This window comes from Gorilla gorilla, chromosome X (genome assembly GCF_029281585.2).
Source record: "Gorilla gorilla gorilla isolate KB3781 chromosome X, NHGRI_mGorGor1-v2.1_pri, whole genome shotgun sequence".
Lineage (NCBI taxonomy): Eukaryota > Metazoa > Chordata > Mammalia > Primates > Hominidae > Gorilla > Gorilla gorilla.
Genome location: NC_073247.2, coordinates 57,859,739 through 57,886,055, shown reverse-complemented (window position 1 = coordinate 57,886,055; position 26,317 = coordinate 57,859,739). Strand labels below are relative to the sequence as shown.

At 43.3% G+C, this 26,317-nt stretch overlaps 1 protein-coding gene and 1 pseudogene across 24 annotated transcripts in view; one reads left to right on the top strand and one right to left on the bottom strand.

The window, feature by feature from the left end:
* The first annotated feature begins 1,522 nt into the window (after nt 1-1,522).
* ZNF41 (zinc finger protein 41) overlaps nt 1,523-26,317 on the top strand; it is a 43,749-nt gene continuing 18,954 nt past the window's right edge. For 3 of the 24 annotated variants that reach the window (XM_055375670.2, XM_055375669.2, XM_063703186.1), the window contains exons 1-2: nt 4,254-4,374; nt 21,312-21,662. In XM_055375670.2, coding sequence (XP_055231645.1) covers nt 21,591-21,662 — 72 coding nt within the window. In that variant the 5' untranslated portion in view covers nt 4,254-4,374; nt 21,312-21,590. The other 21 variants (XM_055375665.2, XM_055375663.2, XM_063703188.1 and 18 more) reach the window with 16 other exon arrangements.
* On the bottom strand, nt 11,722-11,893 carry LOC115932542 (uncharacterized; annotated as a pseudogene).

Here is a 26,317-nt window from a genome sequence, read left to right as displayed (position 1 = left end):
CTAATACAGTGAAAAAAGAAGAAATAATCATATCAAATGTCAGATAGGAAATATTATCTATATCTGATACGACTGTACAATTAGAAAACCTAGGAAAAAACTGTAATAAGAAGCTACCAGAATAGGTAGATAGTTTTGATAAGGAGTTGGATACAAGATAAAATTATCACCTGTAGTCCCAGCCATTAGGCAGGCTGAGGTGGGAGGATCACTTGAGTCCAGGAGTTTGACACCAGCCTGGGCAACATAGGGAGAACCTATCTCTACAGAAAAATTTAAAAATTAGCTGGGTCTGGTAGTGCACACCTGTAGTCCCAGCTACTTGGGAGGCTGAGGAAGGAGGATCATTTGAGCCTGGAAGGTTGAGGCTACAGTGAGCTGTGATCATGCCAGTGAACTTCAAGGCAAGATCCTGTCTCAAAAAATAAAAATAAAAGAGAAAAGTATAAAAATAGGTTATTCCTATACTAGCAGTAAGCAGATGGGACTAGCAAAAATAAGTCTTAATGACAACAAAAATATAAATATGCAAAAAATAAATTTAACCAAAAAAGATAAAAAGATGACGGATTTATAAGAAGAAAAATTATAAATATCATTGCAGCATATAAGACGTAATCAAACAGACACATAAAATGCCTAGATACAAAGAAAGGCTTAATGTAATAAAAACATTAAATCTCCCCAACTATTATATTAATATAAATACAATTCCAATCAAAATCATAATCGTTTATTTTTTTTTTTTGAGACAGAGTCTTGCTCTGTCACCCAGGCTGGAGTGCAGTGGCACGATCTTAGCTCATTGCAACCTCTGCCTCCCGGTTTCAAGCAATTCTCCTGCCTTAGCCTCCCGAGTAGCTGGGATTACAGGCGTGCGTCACTGTGCCAATTTTTGTATTATTAGTAGAGATGGGGTTTCACCATGTTGGCCAGGCTGGTCTTAAACTCCTGACCTCAAGTGATCTGCCTGCCTGGGCCTCCCAAAGTGCTGGGATTACAGGTGTGAGCCCCCTCACCCAGCAATAGTTGAGGGTTTGCTTTTTTTTTTTTTTTTGAGACAGTCTCACTCTGTTGCCCAGGCTGGAGTGCAGTGGCGTGATCTCTACTCATTGCAACCTCCACCTCCTGGGTTCAAGCAATTCTCCTGCCTCAGCCTCCCAAGTAGCTGGGATTACAGGTGCCCACCACCACGGGTGGCTAATTTTTTTATTTTTTAGTAAAGACAGGGTTTCGCCATGTTGGCCAGGCTGGTCTCCAACTCCTGGCCTCAAGTTATTTGCCCACCTTGGGCTCCCAAAATGCTGGGATTATAGGCATAAGCCACCTCGCCCAGTCACAACAATTTAGTTTTGTTGTGTTTTTGTTTTTTTTTGCGGGGGGTGGGGGACGGGTTGGTAGCATTCATTTTGAAACTTGATTAAATGATTTTAAACTTCAGAGAATTCCTAGAAAATAAATTTGCAAGAACAAAAATCCCTTGAAATCAAATAGACTACAGACACAAAATAGAGTTCAGGTCAAGCTAAGTATATTTGTGAACTTATATAACAGAAGCAATATTTAATTCAGTGGTTACAAGGTGGTGTGTTTCATAAATGGTGCCAACAGGCAATACTGAATTTTACCTCATCCTGGTGAGCAGTGCAGGTCAAGAAATCCCCTTACTCCAAAGGGAAAATGGCTTTTCTGGAAAATGGCTTACTGCAAAGAACCATCCTTCCCCATATGACTTAGAAGTCACGGATGTCCCCTGTTTACCTATGAGAAGGCCAGACACCCACTCTCCAAATTCCCATTCTTTGCCTCATAGATGACAAGCCTAACTGCTTGTCTCCACTGATCAACTGGAACAAAATGCTCTTTAGCCAAACTTGAACCAGGCTTCTTTCCTACAAGCTCCTAACTCTGCTTGCCCCCGAGCCTGGGCAAGCATCAAAAAAAGTCGAAATTCCTCCCCTCCCAATGGACCCTGCTTCTCAGCTTCTCCTGGGAATGGGCGCACCACTGTGGGACAATTTCCTGGCAGACCCCACTGGCCATTCCCCCTTGTTTGTGCAGCTTCCTTTCCACAGATTCTGCTTATCTCTGCCTGCCTCCTTACCCTCTACAAGAAAAGCCTTTTTCTGTTTGGTTTCAAGATGCTCTCAGGTTTCTGAGATGGGAGCATTCTCCCTTTTGCAATAGTCTGTCTTTCTAATTAAAGTCTCTTTTTATTTGACACAGAAAAAAGTGTGACACAGGCTTCTTGTTCAAGCTTGATCTTGATTTCATACCATATACCAGAGTAAATTCCAACTAGATTAAAGTAGAAAAAATTAAAGCAATAAAAACACTGAAATACATGTTAAGATTATCTTTCTATCTGGAATAGGGAAGTGAAACTAGGCAAGATGGGATATACAAAAGCCATAAAAGAAAGTTTAGACATATCTGATCAGAGGCTACATTTCACTAGTTACATATTACACATAAAATTTTTCTTTCTTTTTTTTTGAGATGAAGTCTTGCTCTATCACCCAGGCTGGAGTGCAGTGGCCCGAGCTCAGCTCACTGCAATCTCCACTTCCCAAGTTCAAGCGATTCTCCTGCCTCAACCTCCCGAGTAGCTGGGATTACAAGCGCCCAACACCATGCCCGGCAATTTTTTTTTTTTTTTTTTTTTTTAGTAGAGATACCACGCCCGGCTATTTTTTTTTTTTTAATTTTTAGTAGAGATGGGTGCCCAGCCCATATAAAATTTTTCTAACTGCACATTTAAAAAAACATAAAATGCAAAAGACAAAAAGAGTTTAGGGAAAAATACTGCAATGTAACTGACAGATGGTTAATATCCTTAATGGACAAAGATGTTAATATCTCTAATGTAATATCCCTAATGTACAGTGTAACTGACAGACTGTTAATATCCCTAATGTACAATGTAATTTGTACACTGTTTACAAATTGATACGAAAAGGAAAAATCACCCTAAAGAAAACTGGACAAAAGGATATGAACATTTGCAAAAGAGAAAAGCCAAATGGCCAATAGACCAAAACAATCCTCAATTGCACAAGTAGTCAGAAAAATACAAAATTAAAGACAGCATCAACATCCAGCGCTGGAGGGGATTTGCCTTAATGAACTTAATGATTTTGCTGGTAGGACTAGGAAACTTTATAATCTTTTGGGGGAAGGAATTTGGCTGTATCTACCTATTCAGTAATGAAACCTGCAGTTAATAATAAAACTTCAAAACATAGGAAGCAAAAATTGAATAGCACAAGGAAAACCTGCCAGTACAGTCTCTCTCTCTCTCCTCTCTCTCTTTCTCCCCGCCACATCACCCCCAGTTGACAAGCTGAAGGGAATTATCAGGAAACACACATTTTAAAAGGCCCAACGAACAAGCTTGAACCAATAGAGCCGCAGAGTACGATAAATCCAACAACTAGAAGATACAGTGTTTTCAATCAAGGCACAAAACCATTTTTGAAAGCTGGCCTCGTACTTGAGCCTTAAGGCAAGTTTCATCAAATTTCAAACTCAACGTTCTTGGGCCACAAGGCAAATGGGCTTAGAAATCACTAACACACGGATTAACTTCTTGTTCGTTTGCGGAAATGCAAAATGGTGTTAAGACCTGTAACATTTTCTGCAGTCCCTCTAAATTCCTTCTTTGAATAATCGATTCCTAGAACAGGACGCGACGGACCAAGCTGGGTCAAACTGCCGACAGCTCCATTGGGCAGCATGTCCACCCCGATGACCAAATCCCACCAAACGTGCAGCTGGCACTCGGCCGCCTTTGTTTCCTTCCCCTAGAATAAAACTCCGCTGCTTTCCTACGTTCCTGGAGCAGCAGCCGGAATAAAGCGCCCATGGCCTTGCCCTTTGAGTCTCGGAGGATGTTTGCCACTCCGACAATGGACTTTTAAATAATTCAGGGGTCAAAAGGCGTGTGGGGGGGGGGAGAAGAGTTACAAATCAGCACTTGAAACCGAACACAAACAAAAATCAAACAAATCCGAACTAATATAACAAATCAAAACTTTGATCTTTAGAAGAAAACTTCAACCTTAATGCTTCCAGGAGGAAAGCAGAAAGGATAATGACTGAATTGTGAAAACGGGCCAAAATGCTCCACCACTGATGTCACACACACCTATGACTCCCTGCACAGATCCACGGTCCCGGGCGCTGAATCCCCGCAACCCTCTGCGCCCACAGAGGTTAAACTCTCGCTGCCGGCGACTTCCGCTTCCTGGCCTAAATCTGACACGCACGACTCCCCCCGCGGCAACTGTACAGGTTCAGTGACAGCCGAGACGCCGAGTGTTTCCCGCAGCCGGCCGGGGCCCAGGTCGGAGATGTAGCCAGTGGGGCCGCCAGGTGGGCTCCAGACGCGGTGGGCGCGGGGTCCCGGCCGCCGCGGGAGAGGGGTCGCCGCGTCCCACAGAGCAGTGCGGCGGCAGGGGCGGGGGCGGGTGCGTCTCGCGACCTGCTCCTGGGGGTGGGGGCTGGGCGATATTTAAAGAGGCGGAGGCCCCCCGGTATGGACGGCCTGAGGCCGAGGGCACCCTGAGGGCGGAAGAGGCAAAGTGCCTCGCCCGCCGGGGCCTCGGAGGTGACTAACTCCTAGAGGCTGCGGCGGAGGGGAGGAGGCTGCAGCGGAGGGGAGAAGCCTGGTGGTACATTCCATGGCCCAGTGCCTCGGCCACTGGAAAATCCCACAGGGGTATATCGAGTAGGGGACTGCGGGCTCCGCGGCAGAAATGACGGCCCTTCCAAGATGGCGGCTCCCGTAGAGACACTCCCAAGGAGACAGCCATGGTCCTTGCCTGAGAGTCACTGAAGGAAATTGGAAAGCCCGCCTCTCCTTCGACGCACACGCGCACGCGCACGCGCACGCACGCACCGGCGCGGTGTAAGGGCACCCACCAGGTGTAATTGTGGGCGAGCGGCCGCTTCGGAGCTGACACTAAGCATGTGCAGATCAAGTCCAGAAGCGCCGGGGTTCCTCGAAGCAGTTTTCAGGACTTAAGGCTCTGGGAGTGAGTTTAACAGACGGACTTAGGGCCACTTAAGCATTGAGATAAATATGGAGATGTTATGACATGGATCAAGCATTGAGATAATTATGGGGATGTTATGACATGGATTTTGTACTCGATGATGCTCAGTAGGATGAGTAAGGAGGCTTCTCTGGGGTCATTTATAGGGAGGTGCAGAATGAGTGATTGGGGTTTGTGGGTGAGTGATGAGTCACTAGAGAAAGTTGATGGGTAGCCTGTGGGATGAGTGTTGGCGACACCGGAGTGAATAATAAGGGGGTCTGTGGGGTGAATGATACAGGGTCTCTAGGGTGAGTGATAAGGTATATGTGAGATGAGTGATGAGAAGTCCGTGGGGGTAAGAAAGGGCTGTGCGGGGTGACTACTGGAGGTCTGTGAGGTGTGGGATGGGGTTTATTGGGTGATTGACCAAGGTTCCTGCTGGGTGAGTGATGCGTTTCTTTGGGACTAGTGATGGGGGTCTGTGGAATCAGATATGCAGCTTCCTGGGGTCAGTGATAGGTGGTCTTTAGGTCTGAGATGAGGTTATTTCAAAAACCTACTTTTGACTTTGTTGGTCCTCCTGTATCTTTGTTTCTCTGTCATTAATATCTGCCCTTAACTTCGTTATTTCTTTTCTGTTTTTTAATTTTGTTCTCATTTTTAAAGTCCTGAATTTAATGCTTATCTCTTACTATCCAGTCATTTTATTTTATAATATAAACATTCAGTTTATAAATTTTTCTCTAAGAACACTTTAGCTCCGTGTCACATGTTTTGTTGTGGTTGCTGCTGTTCGGTTTTATTTTGTTTTGAGACAGGGTCTCACTCTGTCGCCCAGAGATGGAGTGCAGTGGCACGATCATGGCTCACTGCAGCCTCAACCTCCTGTGCTCAGTCGATCCTCCCAACTTAGCCTCCCAAGTAGCTGGAACTATAGGCATGTGCTGCCACACCCACTAATTTTTTATTTTGTGTAGACACGGGGTCTCACTATGTTGCCCAGGCTGATTTTTGTTTTAAAGATACAAGAATCTCTCTCTGTTGCCTAGGCTGGAGTGCAGTGAAACCATCATGGCTCATCGCAGCCTCAACCTCCTAGGCTCAAGTGACCCTCCCACCTCAGCCTCCCAAGTTGCTAGGACTACAGGCAGGCTTGCCCAGCTAATTTTTAAATTTTTTGTAGAGATTGGGGTCTTGCTATGTTGCCCAGGCTGGTCTTGAACTCCTTGGCCTCAAGCAATCCTCAAGTAGTCCTCCCACCTCATCCTCCCAAAGTGCTGGAACTACAGGCGTGAGCATCCGACCCACAAGTTTTGATATGTAGCATCTCCACTATAGTTTCCTTCTAATGTTTTCTAATTGCAGTTGCAATGTTCACTCTTACCACTGGGTTATTTAGATATGAGATTTTGATTTCCCAAAACGTTGACATTTTTGTTATTGATTTCTAAATTGTGGTTAGAGGCCGTCACCTGAGTGATCATTACGTGCAGGAATGATGCTTTTAAGTTCAATACATACCACCAAACTACTTTCCAAAACTTTTGTAAAATTGGAACTCCCACCAGCAACATATGAAAAGGCTTCTTCCAAAATCCTGTTCCACATTGGATTTTTTTTTAATTTACCCCATTCTGAGGGCCAAACACAAGGGTATCTAGTTTGCCTTGATGTGCATTTTCCTGACAACTAGTGACTGAACATTATTTCATTCTTATTGGCCATTGAAATATATATTTAAACTTTTTCATATCCTTTGCCCTTTTTTTCCTTTAGGTGGTTTGTCTTTCTTACTAATTTGTGAATATTAACCTATATTGTAACTATATTTCCTCTATCTCTATATTTTGACTTTGAAAGGTGTCTTCACATTTGATTTTAAAAAAATCATCTATTAAGATATATCTGCCTTTTTCCTTTACAGGTTCTGAGTGTCTTGTCTTGCCTAGTGACTTCCTCATTTCATGTTCAAACAAATACGCCTTAAATTTATTTTTAATATATTTATTTCAATTTTTTAAAGTTAAATTTTAATCTAACTGGAATTTATTTTGGTGTATGGTATGAGATGGAATCAGTTCGTATATTCCATTTGGATAGCTAATTTTCCAGCACCAGTCGTTAAATGAATACCCTTTTCTAATTCAATTAAATGTCACTTTTGTCACATAAGTTCCCAAATGTGTATTGTTTTATTTCTGAACTCTGTTTAGTTCTTCTGATATATGTATCTACTCCTTTTTAAAAAATCATATTGACTTTAGAAATAGTTTTAACATCATGTAGAACTAGTCCCCCTTGCTTTCTTTTTGGTTGCTTTAATTAATTTTCTTGTGCGTTTATTCTTCCTTTTTTTTTGAGATGGAGTCTTGCTCTGCTGTCACCTAGCCTGGAGTGCAGTGGCGCAATCTTGGCTCACTGCGACCTCCACCTCCCGGGTTCAAGCAATTCTCCTGCCTCAGCCTCCCAAGTAGCTGGGACTATAGGCGCGTGCCACCCTGCCCAGCTAATTTTTGTATTTTTAGTAGAGACGAGGTTTCACCATATTGGCCAGACTGGTCTCAAACTCCTGACCTCGTGATCTGCCTGCCTCGGCCTCCCAAAATGCTGGGATTACAGGCATGAGCCACCGCACCCAGCCTTATTCTTCCATGTAAATGTTAAAACTATTTTATCTAGTTTCAAAAATAACCACTAAAACTATAATTTTTGGTAGTTTTCTTATGGGTCCAACACCTTTTTTTTTTTAACAGTTCATTCTTAGATATTTTACCTTTGTTTTTATCATCATTGTGAATAGCATATTTTTTTCTATTTCCATAGGGAAAATCTATTTTTATAATTTTATTTCATATTCAATCCAATTACCAAATTCTCATATGAATCTAGTTGCTTTTTACAGTCTCTTACTTTTCCTAGCTATCATATTCCATCCAATTAAAAATGATACTGTCTCTTCCTTTCAAATATTTATTCTGATCACCTCATCTTCTGTTGCACTAGTTAGAGCTTTCAGAACAATGTTGAGTGACATTTAATAGAGGGTATTTGCTATCTTGTTGCTAATGTTAATGAAAATAACTTGGGCATTTTTTATTTGAATGTGAAAGGTGTTTATTCATTAATCTATTCAATAAACATTTATTGAATACCTACCCCTTGCCAGACATTGGCTTTGCAACCCTGCTTGGCACTTACTAGCTATGATTTTTTTTTTCTAACAGCTTTATTGTATCATTCATCTACCATAAAATTCACCCATTTAAAGCTTACAGTTCAGCAGTTCTTAGCATATTCACCGAATTGTGCAACCATCATCACAATCTAATTTTAGAGTATTTTATCATCCCAAAAGGAAACATCGTACCCATTAGCAATCATTCCTCATTCCCAACCCTCACCCCTAGCCACAGGCAACCACTAATTTACTTCCTGTCTCTATAGATTGGTCTATTCTAGACATTTTATATAAATGGAATCATAAAATGTGGTCTTTTATGATTGTCTTATTTATTTATTTTAGACAGAGTCTCACTCTGTCGCCCAGGCTGGAGTGCAGTGGCCGGATCTCAGTTCACTGCAGCTGCCACCTCCCGGGTTCAAGCAATTCTCCCTGCCTCAGCCTCCCAAGTAGCTGCGATCACAGGCGCCTGCCACCACGCCCGGCTAGCTTTTGTATTTTTAGTAGAGACATTGGCCAGGCTGGTCTTGAACTCCTGACCTCAGGTGATCCGCCCACCTCAGCCTCCCAAAGTACTGGGACTACAGGCATGATCCACTGTGTCCGGCCATGATTGTTTTCTTTAACTTAGCCTAATGTTTTCAAAGCTCATCCATGTTATAGTATGTATTAGGACCTTATTCCTTTTATTATTTTGTTTGTTGTGGTACGAACACTTAACATGAAAGCTACCCTCTTAAATTTGGTTTGTTAGTTTGTTTTGTTTTGTTTTGTTGTGACAGAGTCTCGCTCTGTCACCCAGGCTGGAGTGCAGTGGCATGATCTCGGCTCACTGCAACCTCCACCTCCCAGGTTCAAGCAATTCTCCTGCCTCAGCCTCCCACGTAGCTGGAACTATAGGTGCGTGCCACCACACCTGGCTAATTTTTTGTATTTTTAGTAGAGACAGGATTTCAACATATTGGTCAGGCTGGTTCGAACTCCTGACCTCAGGTAATCTACCTGCCTCGGCCTCCCAAAGTGCTGGGATTACTGGTGTGAGCCACCGCATGTGGTGTATTCTCTTAAATTTTTAAGTGCACAGTACAGTACCGTTAACTATAGGTGCAATATACAGCCAATCTCTAGAACTTCCCTCTTGTATACCTGAAATTTTATACCCGTTGAATAGCAACTTCTTATTACCCCCTCCTCTCAGCCCCTGGCAACCACCATTCTACTATCTGTTTCTATCAGTTTATTTTAGAAGTACTTCATGTCTGTTTATTCCTGAATGATATTTCATTGTATGGATACACCACATTTTGTTTATCCATTCATCAGTCGATGGACATTTGGGTTGTTTCCACTTTTTAGCTATTATGAATAATGCTGCTATGAGCATTTGCGTACAAGTTTTTGTATGGACATATGTTTTCATTTCTCTTGGGTGGATACCCAGGAGTGGAATGACTGGTATAAGGAGTGAGGTAGAAATTTACCTCTTCCCTTTTAGGATTTCTTTTTGTCTGGGCCTGAAAGTTAAATTGACATACGACAGATCAACAGAGAAAAGTGTACAGATTTATTTAATACAAGTTTTATGTGGCACAGGAGCCTTCATAAAGAAATGAAGACCCAAAGTAGTAGTTAGAGTCAATCACTTATATACTGGATTGGACAAAGAATACTTAAGTTGTGAAAAAGCAACTCAGTTATGTGGGGAGGCTTAAAACATAAGAGTTTTTAAAAATTTTTTTGGCTTATTTCTCCAAGAAAAAAAGTTATTTTTCATAAGATCTGTACACAATTCTCTTGCTCTCAATTTCCTGGCCTTGATAGTAAGAATGTGGCATTCCAGCTGGGCACGGTGGCTCACGCCTGTAATCCCAGCACTTTGGGAGGCCGAGGTGGGTGGATCACCTGAGGTCAGGAGTTTGAGACCAGCCTGGCCAACATGGTGAAATACCATCTCTATTAAAAATACAAAAACTAGCTGGGCGTGGCGGCGGGCACCAGTAATCCCAGCTACTTGGGAGGCTGAGGCAGGAGAATCGCTTGAGCCCGGAAGGCAGAGGTTGCAGTGAGCAGAGATCGTGCCACTGCACTCCAGCCTGGGTGACAGAGCGAGACTCAGTCTCCAAAAAAAGGCCGGGTGCTGTGGCTCACGCCTGTAATCCCAACACTTTGGGAGGCCGAGGCGTGCGGATCATGAGGTCAGGAGATCGAGACCAGCCTGGCCAACATGGTGAAACCCCATCTCTACTAAAAATACAAAAATTAGCTGGGCGTGGTGGCGCGTGCCTGTAGTCCCAGCTACTCAGGAGGCTGAGGATTCTTCTGCCTTAGTCTCCCAAGTAGCTAGGATTACAGGCACCCACCACCATGCCCAGCTAATTTTTGTACTTTTAGTAGAGACAGGGTTTCACCATGTTGGCCAGGCTGGTCTCGATCTCCTGACCTCAAGTGATCCACCCGCCTCAGCCTCCCAAAGTGCTAGGATTACAGGCATAAGCCACTGCGCCCAGCCTTCTATGTTTAACATTTTGAAGAACTGCCAAACCATTTTCCAAAACTGCTGCATCACTTTATGTCCCAGCAGCAATGTATGAGGGTTCCAGTTTATCACATCCTTGCTAATGCTTATTGTCTTTTTAATTCTAGCCTTCCTAGTAGGTGTGAAGTGGTATCTTGTGGTTTTGATTTCCATTTCTCTAGTGGCCACTGATGTTGAGCATCTTTTCCTGTACTTATTGCCCATCTGTATATCTTCTTTGAAGAAATATCTATTCAAATCCTTGGCCTATTTTTAAATTGAATTGTCTTTGTATTATCAAGTTGTAAGAGTTCTCTAGATAATCTCGATAGAAGTCCCTTGTCACATATGTGATTTGCATGTATTTCCTCTCATTTTATGGGTGTTTGTTGTTGTTGTTGTTGTTGTTTGTTTGTTTTTCTGAGACAGAGTCTCGCTCTGTTGCCTAGGCTGGAGCGTAGTGGTGCCATCTCGGCTCACTGCAATCTCTGCCTCCCGGGTTCAAGCAATTCTCGTGCCTCAGCCTCCCAAGTAGCTGGGATTACAGGTGCGCATCACACCCAGCTAATTTTTGTATTTTTAGTAGAGACAGAGTTTCGCCACTTCAGCCAGGCTGGTCTTGAGCTCCTGGCCTCAAGTGATCCTCCTGCCTCGACCTCCCAAAGTACTGGGATTACAGATGTGAGCCACTGTGCCCAGCCTCTGTGTCTTTTCACTTTCCTGATGGTGTCCTTATAGTTTTCATATGTTCCTATCTTGATTTGTATTTTTCTTAGGAATGGCTCTTGAATTATGTCAGCTGCCTTTTTGATGTAATAGCCTAATGGTGTTATTTTCCTAAATTGGTTGTTGTAATGAATGATATTGATACATAATGTGGATCCATCCTTGCCTTCCTGGGATAATTTTGTTGGTCAAAGGCAATTTTTCTTATGAGTCATGGTCAGATTTGAGTTAGTAATGTAGTTTTTTCTTTTTCCTCAACTCTGTGTCGCCCCATTCACAATTCAGACCAGGACTAGAGCCTGGGCAGAGGTGTATATAGGGTAGGAGCTCTTCTCTTTCTATACAGTCAGTACAAGAACAGAGAAGGCAGGCCCACTTCTTTTTCTATACAGTCAGTGTAAGAACACAGCCTGTGGTAAGCACCAGGAGGCCTGAGTTAGTAATATTTTATTTAGAATTTTTGCCACTATAAAAAATTTGCTTATAGTTTTCTTGTTTTTACTATATTTAACAAGTGTTGGTATTAAGGTTATGCCAGTTATTAAAAGGAAATGAGGAGATTTCCATTTTTTATGTGTTAAAATAGCATACACATTCTCTTAAGTTCGACTGTATACACATTTAGAACTGATGCCTTTTTTAAAATGGCAGATTTTAACTATTTTATTTTCTCTGATTATTGCTCTACAGATTTCTGGTGGGGGGGATTAATTTTGGTAGTGTATGTTTGCTAGAGATGTTATGTTTTTGTGCATCTGTGCATAATGCTTCATTAATTTACCTTGATCATTTCCATACCTGTGGCAATAGCTTCTTTTTTCACTCCTAAAACTGTGTGCATGCTTGTGAGGTGTGTGGGTGTATATATACATATATATATATATTTTTTTTTCCTTTCTCTTTTACCTTGATCAGGGTTCTCATGAATATTTTGTTGTCTTCTTTTAATTTCTTTTTTTTTTCAACCTCCCAAGTAGCTGGGATTACAGGCGCACACCACCACACTCGGCTAATTTTTTGTATTTTTAGTAGAGACGGGGTTTCACTATGTTGGCCAGACTGGTCTCGAACTTCTGACCTCGTGATCTGCCCGCCTTGGCCTCCCAAAGTGCTGGGATTACAGGCATGAGCTACTGCACCCTGACTTTTTTTTCCTTTTTTTGAGACAAGGTCTCCCTCTGTCATCCAGGCTGGAGTGCAGTGGTGCGATCTCGGCTCACTGCTGCCGGCACCTCCTGGGCTCAAGCAATCCAGCTAATTTTTGTTGTTGTTGTCTGTTTGTTTGTTTGTTTGTTTTTTGAGATGGAGTCTCGCTCTGTTGCCCAGGCTGGAATGCAGTGGTGCGATCTCGGCTCACCTCAACCTCTGCCTCCCAGTTTCAAGCAATTCTTCCACCTTAGCCTCCCGAGTAGCTGAGATTACAGGTGTGTGCCACCATGCCTGGCTAATTTTGGTATTTTTAGTAGAGATGGCGTTTCACCATGTTGGCCAGGCTGGTCTGGAACTCCTGACCTCAGATTATCCATCCACCTCAGCCTCCCAAAGTGCTGGGATTACAAGCGTGAGCTACTGCACCTGGCCTTTTTTTTTTTTTTTTTTTAATTTCTTGGATTGAACAGCTAGTTCATTTACCTTTAGCTTTTATTTTTAAGCATTAAAAATAATTAGGCCAAAATATTCTTTTTTTCCTCTGCAACTCTAGTCAAAGATAAAATATTCTTTAAATATAGCTTTAGCTATGTCTCCAAATTTGTTATGAAGTCTAAAATTGTGTTATCAAATGCCATCTTCAATCTGTATATGTTTAGAGAATATTTCTTAAATGAAATCTGGATTTGGTAGTTTATCTTTTTATTATCTATTTATGATTTTACAGGATTATAGTCAATATAGCCTGCCAAAACTGTAATTTTTAAATGTATCAAGATTTTTTCTTTGAGTCCAAGTTACATAATTTAAAAAAATTTTTGTAAACTATGCCATGGGTCTAAGAAAAGAGAGTATATTCATTGGGTATAGTTAAGTTATGTGTCTTAAGCCTAGCTTGTTGATTCTATTTCTCAAATCTGCTTTACTTGTTTTTTGTTTGTTTGTTTACTTGATCCATTATATCATAGAAGAGATACAATAAAATCTCCTGGCATAATTATGATTTTTCTTAAACTTTTTATTTTGAAATAATTATAAATTCATAGGAAGTTGCAAACATAGCACAGAGCCCTGTATACGCTCACCCAGTTTTCTCCAATGATTACATCTTATAAAATCACAATACAATATAAAAATGTAGAATTTGACATTGGTACAAGGTGTGTGCATAGTTCTTTTTTGTTTTTTGTGGTTTTTTGTTTGTTTGTTTTTTGAGACAGAGTCTTGCTCTGTTACCCAGGCTGGAGTGCAATGGCGCAATCTCCGCTCACTGCAACCTCTGCCTCCTGGGTTCAAGCAATTCTCCTGTCTCGGCCTCCCAAATAGCTGGAACTACAAGCATGGGCCACCATGCCCAGCTAATTTTTGTATTTTTAGTAGAGATGGGGTTTGACCATGTTGGCCAGGCTGGTCTCGAACTCCTGACCTCATGATCCACCTGCTTCGGCCTCCCAAAGTGCTAGGATTACAGGTGTGAGTCACCGCACCCGGCCTAGGGTGTGCATAGTTAATTCTATGTCGTTTTGTCGTGTGCATAGATTCATGTAACAGCCACCACAATCAAGATACAGAACTACTACTCCTTTATAGTCTTTTTTTTTTTTTTCTGTGAGACGGAGTCTCGCTCTGTCGCCCAGGCTGGAGTGCAGTGGCACGATCTCGGCTCACTGCAAGCTCCACCTCCCAGGTTCACACCATTCTCCTGCCACAGCCTCCCGAGTAGCTGGGACTACAGGTACCTGCCACCACCACACCCGGCTAAATTTTTGTATTTTTAGTAGAGACGGGGTTTCACCGTGTTAGCCAGGATGGTCTCAATCTCCTGACCTCGTGATCCACCCGCCTCGGCCTCCCAAAGTGCTGGGATTACAGGCATGAGCAACTGTGCCCGGCCTACTCTTTTTTTTTTTTTTTTAGATGGGTTCTCACTGTGTTGCTCAGGCTGAAGTACAGTAGGGCCATCATCACTCACTGCAGCCTCGAACTCTTGGGTTCAAGTGATCCTCCCGCCTTGGCCTCCTGAGTAGCTGAGACTACAGGCGCATGCCACCATGCCTGGCTACTTTCTAAATTTTTTGTAGAGATGGGGGTCTCACCATGTTGCCCAGGCTGGTCTCAAACTCCTGGCCTCAAGCGATCCACCCACCTTGGCCTCCCAAAGTGCTGGGATTACAGGCACAAACCACTGTACCCAGACCTTTTATAGTCTACTCCCACTGCCATCCCTAACCCCTGGCAACCAACCATCTGTTTCTCATTTCTCTAGTTTTGCCATTTTGAGAATGTTATATAAATGGAACCATACAGTCTGTGATTTTTTTTTTTTTTTTGAGATGGAGTTTCACTCTGTCACCCAGGCTAGAGTGCGGTGGCACAATCTTGGCTCACTGCAACCTCCTCCTGGGTTCAAGCGGTTCTCCTGCCTCAGCGTCCTGAGTAGCTGGGATTACAGGCGCCTGCCACCATGCCCAGCTAATTTTTGTATTTTTAGTAGAGATGGGGTTTCACCATGTTGGCCAGGCTGGTCTCAAGCTCCTGATCTCAGGTGATCCACACACCTTGGCCTCCCAAAGTGCTGGGATTACAGGCATGAGCCACCGCGCCTGGCCCAATGTGTGTGATCTTTTCAGGTTGGTTTTTTCACTCAGCATAATGTCGTTGAAAACCATCCAAACTGTTGCTAGAACAATAATTCATTTCTTTTTGTTGCTGAGTAGTATTCCATATTATAGATTTACTACAGTTTGTTTAGCCATTCACCTATTGAGGGCCATTTTGCTTGTTTCCAGTCTGAGGCTATTACATATCAAGCTGTAATGAACAGTCTTGTACAGGTTTTTGTATACACATAAGATTTCCTTTCTCTGGGATGAATGCCCAGAAGTGCAATTGCTGGATCAAGTGATAAGTATTTTAGTTTTTAAAGAAGCTGCCAAACTATTTTCCAGAGTGGCTGTACCACTTTACATTCCTGCTGGCAATATGTTAGAGATCTAGTTTATCTGCATCCTCTCCAACATTTGGTAAAGACCAAAATTCAAAGAAAGGAAAATAGTTAAAATGTACCATTTTTAAAAGGCACCAGTTCTAAATGTGTTTATAGCTGAACTTTAAAGAAGATAATATCTATGCCATTTTAACACATAAAAATAAATTTCCTGAGTTCCTTTTGAAAACTGGCATAACCTTAATAGCAACACTTGTTAAGTATAATACAAAAACAATTATGATTTTTAAGACTTCATGTGGTTTAATGCATTTGTGCTGGTTTTATTTGTATGCGTTGAATGATCCTGAAGGTTTATGCCAGTTAGTACTTCTTTATTGTTTCTTTTATTATTAAAGGATATTCCCCTTTTGAAATGTTAATCTGTTGAATGCTTTGGACCTTAATTTCCCCCACGATAATTGTATTTTGAGACCTCCTTTCATTTTCTTGGTATTTGCCTAGTAAATTGTATAGTTTTAAATCCTCATTGAAATATAACATAATACAGAAAAGTACACACATTGTGCATATTTAGCTTGATGATTTTTTAACAGACCAGACAAACCTGCATAGCCACCACCTAGATGAAGAAATGTTACTAGCTCTCAAGAAGTCATGTTTTTTAGCTGGGTGTGGTGGCATGCACCTGTAGTCCCAGCGACTTAGGAGGCTGAGGCAGGACGATTACTTGAGCTTAGGAATTTGAGGCTGCAGTGAGCTGTGATCATGCCACTGCACTCCTGGCTGGGTGACAGAGCAGGACCCTGTCTCTAAAAAAAAAATTTTTTTGTAGACCAGGCGCAGTGGCTTATGCTTGTAATCCCAGCACTTTGGGGGGCCGAGGCGGATGGATCACGAGGTCAGGAGTTCGAGACCAGCCTGACCAATATGGTGAAACCCCGTCTCTACTAAAAATGTAAAAATTAGCCAGGCGTGGTGGCAGACACCTGTAATCCCAGCTACTCAGGAGGCTGAGGCAGGAGAATTGCTTGAACTCGGGAGGCAGATGTTGCAGTGAGCCAAGATCATGCCACTGCACTCCAGCCTGGGTGACAGGGCAAGATGCCATCTCAAAAAAAACAAAAAAAGTTTTAAAGAAGCCATGTTTCTTTCTTTGGGAGGCTGAGGCAGTCAGATCATGAGGTCAGGAGATTGAGACCATCCTGCCCAACATGGTGAAACCCCATCTCTGCTAAAAATGCAAACATTAGCTGGGCATGGTGGCGCACGCCTGTAGTCCCACCTACTTGGGAGGTTGAGGCAGGAGAATCGCTTGAACCCTGGAGGTGGAGGTTGCAGTGAGCCGAGATCTCACCACTGCACACCAGGCTGGAGACAGAGTGAGACTCTGTCTCAAAAAAAAAAAAAAAAAGAAGCCGTGTTTTTAAACATAATCATATGGCATTGCTTCATTGCTCTTTTGAGTCTGGCTTCTTTAGTTTAACAGAGTGTTCATGGGATGAGACTCATGCGTGTTGAGTATGGCAATTTATTCTTTCTCATTGCTGTGTAGTATTTCCTTGTATAAATATAACACAACTTGTCTATCCATTCTGATGTTGATGGGCATTTACATAATTTTTAGTTTTGAATAAAGCTACCATGAGCATTATCATCTCTTTTAGTAAACATATATTTGCATTTCTCTTGAGTGAGAGAGAACTGGAGTCAAATAGCAGGGTCATAGGATGTTGCATGTATTCACCATTAATAGATACTACCAAATAGTTTTTCAAAGTGTATGTACTAGTTTATGATCCTAACAAGCAATCTATGAGTTTTGGCTGCTCCACATCCTTGCCCACTCTTGTTTATTTCCCATCTTTTTCATTTTGGCAATTTCTGGTGGGATTATCTTATTGTAGATATGGAGGATTATGTGGAGGATTATCTTATTGTAGTTTAACTTCTATTTCCTTGCCAACTGGTGAAGTCGAGCATCTTTTTATAAACTTATTTGCTGTTTGGATATTTTCTTTGTGAAATGCCTTTTCCTTTTGCCCTTTTTCTGTGGCTCTTAGTGATTTCTAGACATTCTTGATATATTTGAGATATTAATCATTTGTCAAATATAGGTATTACAATTACCTTCTGCCACTGTAGGATTTGCCTTTATATTTTTAATTTTATCTTCTGATGAACAGAAGTCCTTAATTTTAATGTAGTCCAATTTAGGTATCCTTTATCAGGACTTAATATAAAGCACATTAATTAAGACTATAACACTGGTCCCAGAATAGACAAATAAACCAATGGAAATACAGAGTTCAGAAATGGCCCCCACATATATGATCACAAGGAGACACTACAGAGCAGTGGAGAAAGGATAATCTTTTCTTTTTTTTTTCTTTTTTGGAGACAGAGTCTCACTCTATCCCCCCAGGCTGGAGTGCAGTGGTGAGATCTCAGCTCACTGTAACCCCCGCCTCCTGGGTTCAAGCAATTCTCCTGCCTCAACCTCCCGAGTAGCTACAATTACAGGCGTCTGCCACCACGCCTGGCTAATTTTTGTATTTTCAGTAGAGATAGGGTTTTACCATATTGGCCAGGTTGACCTCGAACTCCTGAGCTCAGGTGATCCGCCCACCTCAGTCTCCCAAAGTGTTGGGATTACAGACATGAGCCACTGTGCCCGGCCATGGGTAGGCTTTTCAATAAATGGTGCTGGATCATCTTGCTTCCATATGAAAGAAATGAATCTTGACTCTAACACATACCACACGCTAAAATCCTTCCCAGATGGACTGTGGACCTAAATGTGAAAGCTAAAATGATAAAACTTTTACATGACCCTGAGGTAGGTGAAGGTTTCCTAACAAGCCAACCATTAAGGAAAGAATGATCAACGATATGGTGTGTTTCTATCAAATGCTTCATTTCACATCTTCATCATTTTTTTTAGACATGTTGCAACTATATTTTGTTTTTTAGCCCAGTCCTATAATCTTTGCCTTTTGTAGCAGAATTCAACTCATTTCAATTTCTTTGCGTTATAACATACTTGATTTTATGCCTCCTATTATTTTTTTTCCTTTTTTTCTCCTATTATTTTTTGTTTACTATTTTTTTTTTTTTGAAACAGAGTCTCACTCTGTCCCCCCAGGCTGGAGTGCAGTGGCACGATCTCGGCTCACTGCAACCTCCGCCTCCTGGGTTCAAGCGATTCTCACGCCTTAGCCTCCCGAGTAGCTGGGATTACAGGCACCTGCCACCACGCCCGGCTAATTTTTGTATTTTTAGTAGAGATAGGGTTTCACCATGTTGACCAGGCTGGTGTCAAACTCCTGACCTCAGGTAATCTGCCTGCCTCAGCCTCCCAAAGTGCTGGGATTACAAGTGTGAGCCACTGCGCCTGGCCAGTCGTGTTTCTCTTTTTTTTTTTTTTTTTTTGAGACGGAGTCTCGCTCTGTCACCCAGGCTGGAGTGCAGTGGCACAATCTCAGCTCACTGCAACCTCCGCCTCCTGGGTTCAAGCAATTCCCCTGCCTCAACCTCCTGAGTAGCTGGGAGTACAGGCACACACCACCACATGCAGCTAATTTTTGTAATTTTAGTAGAGACGGGGTTTCACCATGTTGGCCAGGATGGGCTTGAACTCCTGACCTCGTGATTCGCCTGCCTCGGCCTCCCAAAGTGCTAGGATTACAGGTGTGAGCCACTGCACCTGGCCTCAGTCATGTTTCTCTTTCCTTTTAGGTTTTTATTACTTTTGAATTTTGATTGTTTGCAATTTTGATTATTTTTTAATCAATTTCTGCTAGTAGTTGCCTTTACCTTCCTTACAAATATGATTGTATATATTTTCTATATTACTAAATCCAAATAATATGGTACCAATATCTGCCCATGGAAATTTGTAATTTGCCTTCTCCTCATTTCACTCAGTAAATTTTCCAGGGAATTTGTTTGTTCGTTTGTTTGTGTTTTTTTGAGACAGTCTCTCTCTCTCACTCAGGCTGGAGTGCAGTGGCACGATCTCGGCTCACTGCAACCTCCGCCTCCCAGGTTCAAGCGATTCTCCTGCCTCAGCCTCCCGAGTAGCTGGGACTACAGGTGCGTGCCACCACGCCTGGCTAATTTTTTATATTTTTAGTGTTTCACAGTGTTAGCCAGGATGGTCTTGATCTCCTGACTTCGTGATCCGCTCGCCTTGGCCTCCCAAAGTGCTGGAATTACAGGCGTGAGCCATGGCACCCGGCCAGGGAATTTTTAAATTTCCACATAGTTAATAGTAACAGCCTTATTTACTACAAATGCCCAATTACATTGTTTTTCTTTATCCAGATATAATTATATATCAATTGCAAGAATCCTTTCTCAAAACTGCTTTCCTGTTTTGACGTTTCTGTTTCTATTCCATTTACCATTGTTTAGACTATTCCCTTGAGTGTTCTCCTGAGATTGGAATATTGGCATAAAATGCTAGAAATGCTTTTATATCTAAAATTGTCTTTCTTTTGCTCTGACAAAAGAATGGTATCTAGCTAGGACAGGTTTAGAATTCTTGGATCTCAGTCCTTCTGTCTCAATGATTTGTAGAGTTTTCTTCTAACATGGCTTCTGTTGTTGCAAATAAATCTAGTGCCATTGTGATCCCTTTTCCTTGTAAATGACGTGTTGGTTCTGCCTGGAAGTGTTGGAAATGTCAGTATCTGAGGTCGTTGATTCAGTCCATGAGAGTTTATTGATTGGGGTGTTAAGGTGGTGAATGACTGCAAGTCTGGGATTCACAGGGATTACAAGTCAGTTTTGGGGGGCCTGTAGCAGTCCTGGATTGGGACCTATGGACATTGGTTATTATAGTACTGTGTGAGTTGCTTTGTAATGGACTAGAACTTCTATTACTGAGGGTTTTATGGGAGTCATTGATCCTATTGATGGTGTGCTGCCTGGGTTGGTGATAATTTGAGGAGCCTGTGGAAACCAGTTGATGACACCATTTGGGACACAGTTTTTTGTCAACGGTGTGGGCTATAGGGATTTGGGAGCCTGTGCAGACCTGCAGGTTTTCAGGGCCTGATGGGAAGGGATAAGTATGAGTTTTCATCTTTGACAGAAGAAGATGGGCTCTATCCTTTGCATAGAATGTACACTGAATTACACAGAAGCTCAGTTTATGCTCAAGTGGCATGGTCACCCCTCAGCCAGAGCACTTTGAAGGTAGCAGGAACCACAGTGTTTATTGTGATTCTGCCATGTATAGAGTACCAAATGGCTCAGTAGTTAAGAAAGTATGCTTTGGAGCCAGGCATACCTGGGTTTGAATCCTTGTCCTTCCCCCTCATCTGAGTGATCCTGGGGCAAATTTCTTAATATTTCTGAACAGCTCTATCTGATGGTAAATGGGATTAGTAATAATAGTAATGCCTAGTCCACAGGATGAGTGTGAAAATTAAATGAGGTACCTAATAAAACATGCCTCGCACCTTGTAATAATAGCACTATTTAATATGAGTTGAGCATGTTCCAGGTACCAAGTAGGTGTGCGTAGAAGCATCATTTCATCTAATTCTAACAACCCTATGAGATAGGTATTTTCATCCTGTTATAAGATGAAGAAACTTCACATAAAGTGACTTCCCCAAATTCTAGCTAGAACATAGAAGAGCTTAAATACAAATCCTCATTCATTTTACACCAGATCTTGTGAATTTTTCCCATGTTTTGCTTTAATACTTGGTGTGGGTTTTACCAAACTTTTCTCTTCCACAGCATCCAGCACAGTGAGCGGCCCCCGGGCACCACCAGAAAACATTTGTGGGTGAACGTGGAGTGATGACCATGTGGACACTGTCTTTCCAGGGTTTCTTGGAGCCTCTGCAGAGTCTGGGGGCCAGGCTTCTTAGTGGAAACTGCAGGATCTTCCTTCTGACCCCTGCTTGCCTCGCCCCAGCAGCTCCGGTTGAGTCCACAGATGCCAGCTCAGCTTCCAGCTTGGGGAAGAGTGGGGTTGTCAGCAGGAGAGCCTGAGGGCTGAGGCCCAGCGTGAACATGGCAGCTAATGGGGACTCTCCCCCATGGTCCCCGGCCCTGGCTGCAGAGGGACGTGGCAGCTCATGTGAGGTGAGGAGGGAGAGGACCCCAGAGGCAAGAATTCATTCAGTGAAGAGATACCCTGACCTGTCCCCAGGGCCTAAGGGCAGAAGCAGGTGAGTCAGAGGAAGTGGCAGATTCCGGACCTGCCACCCTGGAGACAGATCAGGGTCCTCTTGCTGAGAGTGAGCACCACTTGGCTGATGCGGCCACATCCAAAGCCCCGTGTGTTTCAGTGGACAGTGTAATGTGGCTGATTACACTAGAGGAGAGGGAGGATGTGGAAGGTGAGCCTTACAGCCTAGGGAGTGGGGGCAGCTCCCTGCAGGGCAAATGAGGGTGAGGTCCAGGTAGAAGCAGCCACTATCCATAGCCAGGGAGCCTCCATCCCCCACCCCAGCACCAACCCTTCCCTCTCCATCGGCTCTTTACAGATGTCAGCTGATCCCCACCAGTGCCCCTTTCCCCCAGGTCTCTGGGGATCTGGCGATTTCTCCTCTATCCTGATTTAGGTAGAGAAAAATCCTTTTTCTTTGGAACTTAGAGACTGGCAGGGTAGTAGGGCCACCACAGTCTCTGGGGCCCTTCTGGCTGTCCCTTCTTTCAAAGATGAATAAAATGGCCGGGCACGGTGGCTCATGCCTGTAATCCCAGCACCTTTGGGCGGCCGAGGTGGGTGGATTGCTTGAGGTCAGGAGTTCAAGACCAGCCTGACCAACATGGCGAACCCCCATCTCTACTAAACATACAAAAAGTTAGCTGAATGTGGTGGCACATGCCTGTAATCCCAGCTACTTGGGAGGCTGAGGCAGGAGGAGAATGGCTTGAACCTGGGAGGTGGAGGTTGCAGTGAGCTGAGATCATGCCACTGCATTCCAGCCTGAGTGAGACTCAAAAAAAAAAAAGATGAATAAAATGCCCCAGAAGACACATGACTCGCCCAGGCCTCTCAAGTTGGCGGTGACAACACTAGACTGGAGCCAGGTCTCCTGACTGTGTCTTCCACCCTCATCGCACCACAGCTGAGATCAGGTTTCCCGCTCAGAGCTCCCTTTCAGATCAGAGTTCCCATTGAGATTCTATAAGCCGAGGAGGACCACGAGTGAGCCAGACCTTGCCCGACAGCTCCCTCCTTTCAGACCTACCTGTGGATGCTGTTGGCTCTGGAAGGGTTCATTATCTCAGGGACTCGGGGTCATGCAGTCATTAGGATAATATTAAACTTTTAAATATTATTTTTTTGGTCATTTTATAACTTCATAATAAATATTAGAAAGTATACGTTAGCAAATAGAAGAAACTAAAAAATTACTTGTCGTTCCAACATTACCCAAAGTTAACCAGTGTTAACATTTAGCTGTATTTCCTTTCAGTTGTTTTTTCCTTTGTATGTGCATGTGTGCATGTGTGTGAGTATACGTGTGGGGCCAGAGTGTGCATACATACTATACACATACACATATATAGCTAAAGTTTTAAAACAGAATCATACTCTTTGGTTACCTCATTTTTAACTGGGCAGTTTGACATAATTTGCTAAGCAGCAAGTATTTTTCTTCATACACTTATGATGTCCATAATTTAGCCAGTTCACTATTTTTTAAATTTTATTTATTTATTTTAATGTTTTTTCTCTGAGGCAGTCTCCCTCTGTTGCCCAGGCTAGAGTGCAGTGGTGCAATCTCAGCTTACTGCAGCCTCAACCTCCTGGGCTCAGGCGATCCTCCCACCTTAGCCTCCCAAGTAGCTGGGACTACAGGCACATGGGACCACACCCAGCTGGGCTCAAACTCCTGGGGTCAAGCGATCTTCCTGCCTTGGCCTCCCCGAGTGCTGGAATTACAGGCTTGAGTCACCACCATGCCCTGCATATTTTATTTTTAATTGACGAATAATAATTATGTATATTTATGGTGTACAACGTGATGTTTTGATATTTGTATACATTGTAGAATATTCAAATCAACCTAATTAACATATCCATTACCTCAAAGACTTATTTCTTTGGTGATGTGAACATTTAAAATCTGCTCCCTTTGCAATTTTGAAATAACATTACATCATTATTAACTATAGCCACCAAACTGCAATAGATCTCAAAAACTTATTCCCTCTAACAAAACTTTGTATACTTTGACCAATGTCTCCCCATCCCCCCACAACCAGTCCACTAATAATGTGCATTTAGGGTATTTCAAGTTTTCTATTGTGATTAAAACTGCTATGATAAAATTCCTACATTTAAATCTTTCTGCCAGCTGGGCATGGTGGCTCATGCCTATAATCCCAGCACTTTGAGAGGCCAAGGCAGGCGGATCACTTGAGCTCAGGAGTTTGAGACCAGCCTGGGCAACATAGTAAGACCCTATCTCAACAAAAATACAAAAATTAGCCAGGTGTGGTGGTGTGCACCTGTAGTCGCAGCTACCTGGGAGGCTGAGGTCGGAGAATCATTTGAGCCCAGGAGGTTGAGGCTACAGTGAGCCGAGATCACACCACTGCACTCCAGCCTGGGTGACAGAGCGAGACTCCATCTCAAAATAAATAAATAAGTAAATAAATAAATACATCTTTCTGCCAAGTCATTGAAATTATGTTTTTGAGTCAAAGGTATAGGGGCATTAAATAGCAAGGGAATCAATGCTTGACAGTAGTACACTTCCACCTTGTCTAAGCTCTGCTCAATCATGTCAGTCACGGACCCACAGGTTAGGGCCATGACAATGTGGTCCTCCCCACTCCTGCACATGGCCTCTTGCCCAGCCAATAGTGGGGATTTCTAGACGAATGATTCTGGGCTCTGCAAGGCACATTTCTCCATTCATCTCTTCTTTCCCAACCACAGATCTCTGACCCACCTCAAGAGATGGAAATGACCGAGACCCTGGGGGGAATATTATTTATTGACTTATTTATTGGTTAGGTTCTTGGTTTTTTCATTAAACATCAGGGAGCGGGGTATAGGCAGAGATACCTAGAAACCAATAAAAATATCCCCAGGGTTTGAGGAGCAGCCAGTTGTACCAAGAAACAGTGGCTGAAGATGGAGAAGAAGCAGAGGGATCAGTAAGGTAAAGAGGGCTGGGAGGAGTCACAACGGAATAAGGAACAGGTACCGTGGTGCACTTACTAGAGACGAAGAATAGCCAAGGGGTCCAGGGTATAGGTGGAAGAATAATGAAACAAACAGGACATGAGTCAGACGCTGGAGCCAGAGACCAAGAAACAGTTTCTGAGGCTGGAGAAGTGGTGATCACTGAGGAGCAGGGAAGAGCCGAGGGTTAAAGAACAGTGAGAAGGATCATGAAATAGGAGGAGGTACCAGGAAATAGAGGAACCAAATAGCAGCCAGACGGAGCAGTCAGTATCCAGAGGGGTGAGGAAGCAGAAGAATCAGATAAAATGGAAAAGGCAAACATATCCAAGGAACTGGGTATGAGCCTGAGGGACAAGCAACTTCCCGAGGAACCAGGAAGCAGTTCCTTGGTTTAGAAGAGAGCTTGAGGACATAGGCAAAAGACAGCGATACCAGGGAACAAGAAATGTGAAATACGACCCAGAGAATGGATTGCAGCCAGAGGAACCAGGAGACAATTGCTGAGGCTGTAGAATGGGCAGAGGGATCAGGGAAGGGACAGAGCCCATGGAACAGGTGGAAAGATGAGAGAAGAGCCTCTGAAGCTGCAGAATGGCCTAGAGTACTGTGGAACACCTGGAACAAGGAACAGTCACTGAGGCTGGGGGGCAGCCAGAGGGAGCAGCCAAAATGTGCTTGGGGCTGAGGGTCCACCAGAGGCCCTGGGAAGTAACCAGAGGAACTAGGGAACAAGTCAGGTGAGCATTAAACATGTATCCAGTGTGGGTAGCAGCGTGATTGACCAGTGGCCAGCTAGAGAGACTAGAGGAGAGCCAGAAAGAATGGTATAACTGAAGCGAGTTAACAGCCCGAGGGTCCATGCAGTAGTTACTGGGATGAAGGCACAATTGGAGAGTCTGGGAAACAGCCAGAGTTCCCAGGACCATCCTGGTTTGCCTGTGACTGAGGGGACATGGGACTTCCAGTGCTAAAACAGGAACATTCCTGGGCAAACTGAGACACTTGGTCACCCTACCCAGGAAGCAATCAGAGGAACCAGCCAATAATTAGATGTAATGTTGAGTAATGGAGGCAGTGGAAGTACAGAATCCAGCTGTGGCATAGAACACGTAATAGTGCACTTTAGTGGGTAAGGGCATAAGCTAGCTAGTTAGGTACTACTCAAAGTGTGGTCCACAGACCAGATGCATGAACATCACGGGAGAGCATAGTAGAAATGTATTCAATGGCCAGGCACGGTGGTTCGCACCTGTAATCCCAACACTTTGGGAGGCCAAAGCGGGAGGATTGTTTGAGGCCAGGAGTTCAAGACCAGCCTGGGCAACATGGTGAAACCCCATGTCTACAAAATAAATAAATATATGTGTGTATGTGTGTGTGTGTGTGTGTGTGTTTGTGTGTGTATGTGTGTGATATATATATATATATACAAAAAAAATCAGCCGGGTAGGGTGGTACTGAGGTGGGAGGATCATCTGAGCCTGGGAGGTGGAGGCTGCAGTGAGCCGTGATTGTGCCACTGCACTCCAGCCTGGGTGGCAGAGTGATGCCCTGTCTCAGAAACAGGAAGGGAGGAAGAAAAGGAAGG